Below are 11,574 nucleotides of genomic sequence, written 5' to 3' on the forward strand. Positions count from 1 at the left end.
CCAAGGTGCCTTGCCTACCGTTTTGCTGTGGAAAGGTGAGTATCCACGACGGCAAGCTAGCTGTTCTACTTGAATACTGAATGTTAATATTGAATCAGACAATATTGAATACTGAATGTTAATTCAGGTTGACAGTTGACATCATTTGACAGTTGACAGGGGCTGGAAAGTTGATTTAATAAAAGAAAAAAGACGAATTTAATCAGATTAATCATTTTATTCAAATTGAGGATTTAGTTTGAGGATAAAAAAAAGGAATTATTTAAAAAAAAAATTAATAATTCGAATAAAAACGAAGGTTCAAACGTCCGTTCGAAGAACCCTGACAAAGTTTGAATCCCAAAAACAGGCTTCGGGGACGCCTGAATACTTTTACCAACGGATTTCCAGTTCCGCATTCTGTGCTCTGATTGGCCACTGACGTTTCTCGTCGCGCCAATCTTGTGACGCCTGTTTCTTTCATCGGTTAAACTTAGGCACTCTTTCGAAGTTGGTTAAGGTTAGAGTTTGTCTTAGAGCAGGGCGATAGAACACCAGCCCTGATTCCAAACTCTAACCTTAACCAACTTCGAAAGAGTCGCCTAAGCTTAACCAGTGATAAACTAGGCGTTAGGTAGTTTGCTGCTGTTCGAGGCGGAAATGGGCGCGTCACGTGATTGGGCGCACATGTCACATGACCAGAAACGTCAGTGGCCAATCAGATCGCACCAGCAACGTCAGTGGCCAATCAGATCGCAGAACGCAAACGCGGAACTGGAAATCCGTTGGTAAAAGAATAGACGCTTCGGGGACAGCCTTACCAAACATTATTTATATTATTCAAATGGAACTCAAACATGTTCCTTTGTGATGTCACAGTATGATGTCATAATAGAACATTCTAGAACATTTGTGATCACAGTATGATGTCATTCAAACATTCTAGAACATTTGTGATATATGATGTCATAATCAAACATTCTAGAACATTTGTGATGTCACAGTATGATGTCATAATAGCACATTCTAGAACATTTGTGATGTCACAGTATCAAACATCAAACATTCTAGAACATTGGTCAGAAGATCTCATTGTGCATCTTGAAACAGTACTGAACAGATAGACTAAACAACATAGATTGAAGCCTGCATTTCTAGACCAAGGTGCCTTGCCTACCGTTTTGCTGTGGAAAGGTGAGTGTCCACAACGGCTAGCTAGCTGTTCTACTTGAATACTGAATGTTAATATTGAATCAGACAATATTGAATACTGAATGTTAATTCAGGTTGACAGTTGACAGGGGGCTGGAAAGTTGATTTAATAAAAGAAAAAAGACTAATTTAATCAGATTAATCACTTTATTCAAATTGAGGATTTAGTTTGAGGATATAAAAAGAAAGTACTGTCGGTACTGAACAGATAGACTAAACAACATAGATTGAAGCCTGCATTTCTCAAACAAAGGTGCCTTGCCTACCGGTTTGCTGTGGAAAGAGACAATACAGACCCTCTCCCTTTGGCCGGTGGTGCACAGGCATCACCCACACTTTCACAATTTCCCTGCACGGAATTGTCTAGTTATTTTGTATTTTTGATTTGCGTTGTGGAATAGTTTTGGCCAAGATACAGCCTTGTTTTACGACCCACATACGCAGATTTAGAGATTTGCTTTCCTATTTCACTTAAAGGGCCACTCACCAAACGATGCTGATTCATTTTGTGCATAATAAAAAAAAAAAGCATGATATAAATTTAAAAAAAAACAGCAATACCTGCTACGGTGCTACCTTATCATTTCATTGAGCTGTAATTAACACAACAATGTCCCCTATGACATCACTGGTGATTACACCAGATTATGTGCAAATAAATCAGCATTGTTTTTATGTTAAAGTGCCCCTTTAAGATAAGTTGTTACTTTCCCCCCCTCATTTATTCTTTCAGCTTTAACATATTTCTCAGTCTGTGTATATAATCATGTTTGACCCCAAAATATTTAGCTTGTTTGGAACTATTTGTAAATGGAATTCCCTCCAAAAAACACAAGATAGGCTATTCTTGTTGAGCTTGTTGTGAACGGATAAGTCCACATTTATCCTAGCCTGTTTTCATAGTTTTATCTTTGCAGATCAATGTTCAATTCCTTTTTTATGTTACTAAAAAGTAGATACTAAATAGATCTGGTGTCTGATACAAGGCTAAAATGGGTTTGACTTGTTTTCTGCAGAGCGCCGGTCTGTCTGTGTGCAGATAAGATCAACTATAAAGAGGAAACTGTAATAATAATAATAATAATAATAATAATAATAATAATAATAATAATAATAATAATAATAATAATAATAATAATAATAATAGATTGAATTTGTAATGCACTTTTTGTTCCCTGGGATCCCAAAGTGCTACACTACAGGGTTAAAACCTAGTTAAAAAAATTAAATAGTTATTAGTAAAACAAATAAAATACAGTATAAAAATAAGATAAAAATAGAACATAGTTAATTAAAAACATAGTATAAACAGAAAATTTAAAAACAACAGCACAAGAAAATAAAAAGCTAATAGTCAAAGGCCTTTTTGAACAGGTAGGTTTTCAGGCCTGCTTTAAAAGAGTCCAGGCTCTGTGGTGCCCTCAGCTGGATGGGGAGGCTGTTCCACAGGCGTGGTGCAGCCGTGCAGAAAGCTCGGTCACCCATGGTGCAGAGCCGGGTATTGGGGACCTGAAGGAGCAGGCTACCTGCGGATCTGAGGGTGTGGGTGGAGGATTGTGGAGTGATGATGAGTTCCTGAAGGTAGAGGGGTGTGTGTCCGTTTATGCAGTTATGGGTGAGTATCAGGATTTTGTAATTGATCCAGGATGAGACGGGGAGCCAGTGTAGTGAGTGGAGGATGGGGGTTATGTGATCGTGTTTACGGACTCTCATCAGGATCCTGGCAGCGCTGTTCTGGATGTATTGCAGGTTTTGGATGCTCTTGCCAGGAATCCCGATGAAGAGTCTGTTACAGTAGTCCAGTCTTGAGGAGATAAAGGCATGGACAAGCTTCTCTGCATCTGACAGGGTTAGAGTGAGACAGAGTTTTGATATATTTTTTAGGTGATAGAATGAGGTCTTGCAGAGGTGTTTTATGTGGATGTTGAAGGTCAGGTGGGGGTCAAATCGAACCCCCAGATTTGTGACTGAGGGGGAGAGGGGGATTACCTGGCCGTCAAAGGTGAGATGTGATATGGATGAAGACTGAACCTGGTGAGGTGCCAATTAGAAGTGCCTTGGTTTTTTTGCTGTTTAGTTGGAGGAAATTGCTGTTCATCCATGCCTTTGGGGCCGTTTTTATGTAGAGTTGTGTGTCATCGGCATAACAGTGGAAGGACATTCCATGTCTGCCGATGACACGATGTAGGTGATGAATAGGATGGGACCAAGAACCGACCCCTGCGGAACACCACAGGTGACATCGAGCAGCCTGGACTTGTGTCCTCCCAGTGAGACATATTCAGTCCTGCCTAAGAGGTAGGACTGGTCCGACAGTCCAACAGTGTTGTGGAGGCGCTCCAGGAGGATGGTGTGGTCCACAGTGTCAAACGCCGCTGTTAGATCGAGGAGGATGAGGAGTGATGGTGATCCTGCGTCAGCGGTCATTAGCAGGTCATTCGTCACCCTGAGCAGAGCTGTTTCCGTGCTGTGGGATGAGCGAAAGCCTGACTGGAACTTCTGGAACAGGGTGTTATTTTTAAGGTGGTCCTGGAGCTGGGAGGCAACTACCTTTTCCAAAACCTTGGATAGGAAGGCAACTGTCTACTCATCATAGACTCATAGATTCAGAGCTTCCGTGAATCCAGGGGCGGGGGGTGTGTGTATGTTGATTCATGAATGCGCGTAGGTTTTGTAAAAACTGTTGTTCTGTTCCTTTTCTCTGCGTGTGTGTTGTTCTTACAGAGGAAACCTGAGTTCCGAGGCTTGCAGAGTCCAACATGGGGATCGGAGTGCTGGGTGTGTTCCTGGGGCTCCTCTTGGAGGTCTCCACGCACGGCCCCCACAGCCTGCCCCGCACCACCTGGAAGCACCAAGGTAACCGGAGGAGAGAACGTTATGAATGGAGAATGATATGATTAGGAGGGACAGGGGGGGGGGGGCAAAACATATAGCCAAAACATCATACCGTCATCTTTTTTGATGTCTTCACAAATTGGAATATAATTGTCATGGTGCCATATCATTCTACATGGTTTATTTCCTTTAACTTTTTATTTAGCTATTTTCTTTAAATACTTCTGCAAGGAATTTCTGTTTGAGTTGCTTAAAAATATACAGTGTGTATAGTTTTAATGTTTTTTTTATATAAATCTATTGCCGTCGACTAAAGACGCACTTCTTCAACCATTATCTTATTTTTTTGAACAAATGTTTTTTATTTTCCCTTTTTTTACATAAAACAAGACAAACAATACAATAAGAGTAATAATCAACGATAAATCACAGGACAATAACAGAAATAATAATAACAATAATGACAGTCCAGTAATTAAATCAGAATGAAAGTAGATTAAAAGATTAAAAGACATAAAAATAATAAATACAATACATGTGCTCTTGCTCGCGCTTAATTAATAATTGAGTGGTGACATTTTCCCAGAAAGTCTTGACAGGAGGGCATTCCCAATACATATGCATATATGTACCAATAGCATTGCTTGAACACAAGGAGCATCGAGAGTCCGGTCTAAGACCCATTAGGTGCAATCGCCTAGGGGTCAGGTAAGTCCTATGAACAAAGTTCAAATTAATCTGTTGGTGATCTGGGTTGCGTGATGAAAGCCGAACATTTTCCCAGACTGCATCCCAATCAAAATCTGCTTCCAGGTTTGGGATATCCTTCATCCAAACCGAGTCTAGGGGAAGGACCTTATATGATGACGTAAGTAAGTGGCGATAAAAGTCAGAGACGAAGCCTCTCGACGTCTCCTTGTCATAAAATAATTTGTGAAATCTGTGGTGCTCAAGTGGAACATCTAATGGGACTCTGTGAGCCTTCAAAGCTGCTCTTATTTGTAGATAGAAGAGATAAGTGGAACTGGTGAGGTTAAATTTGTTGAATATATCTCGATAACTGCGGAAACCATGGTCATCGAAGATATCCCCCAATGTGTGTATGCCTTTCTTTTCCCATCCAGGGTATCTGATAGGTTGTTGTGAAATAAGGAGTAAATTGTTATTAAATATGAGAGATTGCGTGTGCCATGTTGGTTAGTACACTTTTTCTGTGTGTCACACCATATCCGTATCACATGTGTAATAAGAGGGCCAAATCTTAAGTTGCATTGCTTAATTGATATGTTGGTATACACTATATCCTGCAGTCTATGTGGTGCCACTATATTCTCCTCTAATGGTCTCCAGGATACCGCTGCTTGCGAATCAAACCAGGTGATCAGTGGTCTTAAAGAGAATGCTTTAAAGTAATAATTGAAGTCTGGAAAGGCTAAACCCCTGTCTGTTTTATTTCTCTGTGCAGTGGATCTTTTTAATCATGGACGTTTGTTGTTTCAAATAAATTTATATGCAGCGGAGTGTAGTTTTTGCCACTAACCAGCAGGGGGGGGGGGGGGGGGGGGGTAACGGCAACATCGAACTGATAAAGTTAATTCTGGGCAAAACATTCATCTTAACTATTGACGCTCGGGCCTGTAATGCGTTTTTAAATTTTGACCACCTGCCGAAGTCATTTGTGATCCTGTCTCGCAATCCGGAATAATTATACTTCACCGTTTGGCTAATAGTGGGGAATATTTCAACTCCATGACATTTAAAGTGTTCTACCATGGGTATATTTGCTGGGAGGAAGGTAGCCTTCGCAGTCACATTGAGTGGAAGGAAGGCCGATTTTGGCCAGTTTATCTTAAATCCCGATAGATTGCCAAAATCATCTATTACTTTGAGAAGATGAGGTAAGGAGGTGGCGGGTTTTGCATGAACAAGATTACATCATCTGCATATAAGCTAATGTGATGTTGTGTGCCCTTAATTAAGTCGGTGCTATGGATTGGGATTGTCTTATATACTGTGCTAAAGGTTCAAGGGATAGAGCAAATAGTCCGGGACTAAGAGGACAACCCTGTCTGGACGAGCGCGACACAGGGAAGAGTGGAGAGCAGAGTTTACCTGTTAAAATCATGGCCGATGGACCTGTATATAGTACTTTGATCATATGAATGAACCCATCACCTAACCCCATCCTTCTAAGTACTGCCCATAAATAAGACCATTCCAACCTGTCAAAGGCTTTCATCGCGTCTAAGGATAACACAGCCGTAGGAGGCGCGGCATCTTCAACCATTATCTGAAATATAAAAGAAAATCTAACTCTGACTAACCTTATTGTCATGCACTTGTCCTAATATACTAACCTAAACTGTAGCACTCAACACTTTGATGAACATTGTTACTCAGCTGATAAGAGTTGTGCCCTTCCTGATGACTTGTTGTACAGAACTTGTAAGTGAAGCTAAATGACTAAATGTAAATGTAAATGTGTATATATATATATATATATAATTTGTTTTTATATATGTCACACAACAATATAGTAAAAATCCATTCCTTTGCATGAAGGTATACCTTCATATTATTTGGTATACCTCCCAGCCCAAATTATGATACAATATTTCAGAATTATTTAATTGTATCTCTTTCTTTTATTACGCTGTCCTGTGTTCTTCTGTGTTCTTATATGCCTATACACGTTATCTTCCAGCCATTACTGTATATTGCTGTTGACAGCAACCCAGTTTCCCCCTCAAGGATGTTAAAAGCTTTCACTTTATCTTCCATCTCGTCTCCCATCAGCATCCCCTTAAAAAGCTTGGTAGACAACATGAGTTTCTTTTAAAGGGGAATAGCACTCATTTTGTGATTGGATAAATGGATGGTTACGTTTGATGTATTGAAGAAATATTCCTGAAATAATCAGAAATACAGTAGTCTGCCAGTTTGGTTATAAAAAGGTATTATGAGCTCAGAGGAAAGATAAAATGCAGAACAGAACATTAGAATCTAGTACGGTCTGTTTCAGAGAACCTTTATAACGGGGACACTATGGCGTTTCTGCGTCGACCTTGTCCCGAAGGAACGAGAGTTGATGTGTCACCCGCTCAGCGAGAACAAACAACTATGACCTTTTTAGGAAGATAATGATGGAACTAGATGTCCCGGCCAATCAGGCGTCACTCTTCTCATTTGAGGTTTCACTGTGAAGACCTTAGACTCTATAGGGACCCCTCAGTCAGCCTTCTGAATTAAATCAATATTTAGACAAGTGAGTACATGTAGGGAAGAGAGAGAACGGAGCATGGACGGAGAATATTTATATATTATTGCCGTCAATAGAAATGAACTAATCTCACAATTTTCTGTGATTAATCTAGATTAAAAATAGCATTTTTCTACTTAAGACCGAAGCTTGTAACAGATATTTACTTGAGTAAAATCATGGAATTAATGTAAAATCAACACAAAGAAAGTATATTTAGATACAAATGTTCAACAAAACCATCAACATTAACTCAGCTAGACCTCTTTCTTATATCCGCGGCGCTAACAGAAATAAAAACAACCCAGGCCTATGTTAAAGTGCAGATTAGTAAAGTGCTTAGAGGACGATAATGTCTTGTATGAACTACCAGTAATATAAATCATATTAACAACAAAAATGTGTTCCATCTTCATGTCAGATGATTTTCAAAAAGGTGCATGAGTCGATGCAAAAAAGAACAAGCAAATATACTGCTGAAAGTTCAGAATGTTGAAGATTTTTCACTCCATAGATTAATCTAGATTAATTTATTTTAATGCTTTAAGGTGAGACACCCCAGGTGAATAGGCAAAACAAACATGACACTTTCCCAGTTTGTTATGTACATAACAACTTAGAAAAGATGTATTGCACGTTTTCTGAGATCTTATGTTTATATATGCAAAATAGGCATTACATCATTAAATATGCACTAATTTGCATATGACGTTTGGGTATAAATACCAATGTAGCAGGGTGGATTATCCCTGCTTCGTGGGAACGGGTGTGCACAGTCACTGGGTAGCGAGACACAGTAGAGCTCCGTCTGACTGCACCTCCGTCTTTGGGTCTGGAGCTTCAACTGGAGGCTGGCAGTGGGAGTGGATGGGGCCCGGGATTTACCAACCTGGTCTGATACTCTGGTCTTCCTCCCCTGCAGCAGGGCGGTCAGCAGTACTCCCCAACACGCTCTCAGGTGGAATAGGAAGCGGTTAATTATAGTAGCGTTACCCACACCAAAATAGCTAATACTGTGTACAGTAATGGACACGCACACAGAATCCCATCTAATGTTTTTATGTTAATTGGTACGTTTGAGTACAAAAGTTTAATAGGAGTGGTCCAATGGAATGAAATCCTACTACTGCTCAGTTGTAACTCAATACCTTATGTACACGTATATTCTACACACACCTCTGTGTTAGCACCAGGAATAATATACTTTAATGTATTTGACTCATCACCCACGTCTGGGTCAGTACCATGTATAATACCTCTATCAGGCTTTAATTATATGGTAGGAAAAATACCTCAGGTCTGTAACCTCCCCACTGGGAAAGGGTTGATTAGATGGGAAATTATTATTAAAGAACCAACACGTTATCACACTCAAAGGAAATAAAAAATGTGGGCCCACTGTACCAAAACAAAAGTCCTATACTAATGCCGGCATATAATGTGTATGGGGTACCCCTATGAACTGGATTTAGCAACGTTAGCTTCACCCGTAGGCCGCATCACACTGTGTACTGTGTAATAGATCCGGAGCATCGAAGCTCTATTGTACTCAACCAAAATGGCGGCCTCGCCGCGCCACCACCGTCCAGGTAGCAAGATGGCGTCGAACGCTCTCGTCACGGGCGCTAGCAAGCGGGGCTGGAGCAGAGGGGCAGTAGCGGGCTGAGGGCGCGTGCTGGATGATGGCGACCTCTGCTGGTCGGGACGAACTCCCGTGCTGGCCTGAAGACAGCCGGTGCAGAGCAGACGTTGACGCCGGCGAAGACTAGTTGTTGACGGCCGGCGCTGGGTTGACGCGCAGGTTATACTGTTGCGCAACGTGGCTGGCTACACCACCGGTCTCTTCAGCGCCTCGCGCTCGGTGTATACTGGAGTCAATATAGCCGTTAGCAGCATGCTAAATATACCGCACACACTGCTACTATAACATGCTATCTATGGACGTTAGTCCTTGGGTTCAGTTTCCCTTACTCACGCACTATCACGGGTACTTCTGGGATAACCCGTCATATACTCAAGTTCAATACGTTCGCCCGTGTGGTCACAACGGGGGCTCTGTCGAGACATGACCGATCACATCAAAGTCCAAACTCAAAGAGACTCGTTCTCCCCCCTTCCGTCTCCATTGGCTTGCTTCCTTCCCCGTCTCTCTCGTACGTCTCTGCCTGCCACCGCGCCCCTGCTGGTACCGCCAACTAGCCCCACAGGGAAGCACTGGATGAAAGAATATGACCCAGTGTTACTGATTCATAATCCATATTCCAGCGGTAGAAGAAGGAGAAGTCTGCGTCATTGTTCGAGGGAATATTAATGGAAACTAGTTAGTATGTCTTGGTGCACCAGGGGAGATAAAAGGCAAGTCAGCACTTCTGAATAATAGCCATATTTTCAGGGTGCTACACCAACATTGGATGATGCCAGATTAAAAAAAATTGTTTCATTATGTTGACACATAACACTGAACTTTTTACAGAAGGGATTGTGGATATGTCTTTATCATCCCATGAATCAGGAAATGCTGACTACAGTCATAAAAAAATCTATTTTCGCCATGTTTTTTGGTCTAAATGTACTATAAATCAGGCTATGAAGATATATCGACAAACCCCTCTGTAAAAAGATGCAGGGTATATAGGAAGAAATGTGGAAGTATGGTGTGTGTAGGTGCTATGGAATGGTACATGTCTACCCTTGCATGTAAGAAAAACGCATAAAAACTCATTTTTGGGAAAACGCCTTCAAAGTTCTGTATTGTAAAATGCCATAATTCTTTTTTGAAACAGCTATTTACAAACACAATACCTAATCAAACCATTAGTGATTGACAACCTAAACACATGCCTGATAACTGAATAATAATAATAATAATGATGTTATTGAACTGAACAGAACTACAAACAGTGTAGTACCCCCTAATAGGCAAAATCATATTTGAATAAATATCACTATGAAACTTTCCCAGTTTGTTATTTACATATAAACTAAGAAAAAATATATTGCAAGTTTTCTGATCTTATGTTTATATATGTAAATGAGGCACTTCCCCATTAAATATGTGCACATTTATGGATGCAATAAGGCAAAATGAAGTAAAATAAACAACTAAATGTGTGTTATTGACGTTGTATTGTCACTAGTTTCATAGAAGACATGTTTAGGAAGCAAAATATAACAGAATCTCAAAATCAACAAAAAAAGTATATTTGCCTATTCACCTGGGGTGTCTTGTCTTGCCTTAAATTATTAAAATTAATCTCCAAATTATAAGCATTCATTTTGACAGCCCTAGTATATATATATATATATATATATATATATATATATATATATATATATATATATATATATATATATATATATATATATATATATATATATATATATTGCAATACAACAATATTAAAGGGGACATGCATTGCTATTCCTAGCACTATTTGGGCAACTTTACACCTTCCTGTGAGTCTATTGAAGACATCTGTAATTTTTTTTTTTTTTTAAATGCATTGTTTTATATTTCTAATCAAGTACTCAAAACCATCATTTTTCAGCTTCAAGATTTCAGGCTGTTATGGCCTGGCTCCGCCCATAAGCACTTTGAGTGACAGTCAGTCCACACAGTCTGCAACTGGTAGAGAGAGAGAGAGAGAGGAGAGAGAGAGAGAGAGAGAAGAGAGACGAGAGAGAGAGAGAGAGAGAGAGAGAGAGAGAGAGAGAGAGAGAGAGAGAGAGAGAGAGAGAGAGAGAGAGAGAGAGAGAGAGAGAGAGAGAGAGAGAGAGAGAGAAAAAAAGCCAGGCCGTTATTGATAAGGCCCCCTCTCTCCCTCCCCTCCTCTCTCCTCCTCTCCCTCTCTCTCTCCCTCTCGGGTGTGCCGCGCTGCAGCTTGTGGGGGGGGGCCTCCCTTCCTCCCTCTCTCTTCCTTTTTCCCCTCCCCTCCCTCGTGGGTGCCGTGCGCAGGTCTCCCCCCCCCCCCCCCCCCCCCCCCAAGTGCTCCCGAATGCTCTCTCTCTCTCTCTCTCTCTCTCTCTCTCTCTCTCTCTCTCTCTCTCTCTCTCTCTCTCCCTTCTCACTCCAGGTGCATGCAGAGTATGAGGAAGTGGTTTCCACTCGCGTGTACAGTCAGTCTGGTAGATTGTGGGCGGGCATTAGCTACAACCACAGAGCCAATCACATCACTGTCTGCTACCCAGAGCCTGAGTAACGCACGCAGGCCTTCAAATCAGGATGGTCTAATTTACTGGAGCAGGAAATGATCTGAGCTGAATCAGAGCAATCCGCCAATATGGTTTTT

General features: G+C 40.9%; 2 protein-coding genes across 2 annotated transcripts in view; both read left to right on the forward strand.

The window, feature by feature from the left end:
• Positions 1 to 11,574, forward strand: part of LOC311237188 (uncharacterized protein) — a gene marked incomplete at both ends in the record, with an annotated part of 204,709 nt that overhangs the window by 104,791 nt on the left and 88,344 nt on the right. The window lies entirely within an intron of this gene.
• LOC311236445 (semaphorin-4D-like) overlaps positions 3,951 to 11,574 on the forward strand; it is a gene marked incomplete at its 5' end in the record, with an annotated part of 48,754 nt that continues 41,130 nt past the window's right edge. Inside the window, one exon of the mRNA XM_084324126.1 lies at positions 3,951 to 4,047. Coding sequence (XP_084180252.1) covers positions 3,951 to 4,047 — 97 coding nt within the window. The remainder of the gene's footprint in view (positions 4,048 to 11,574) is intronic.

The sequence above is a fragment of the Notolepis coatsorum genome (genome assembly GCF_963971535.1).
Source record: "Notolepis coatsorum genome assembly, chromosome: 11".
Classification (NCBI taxonomy): Eukaryota; Metazoa; Chordata; class Actinopteri; order Aulopiformes; family Paralepididae; genus Notolepis; species Notolepis coatsorum.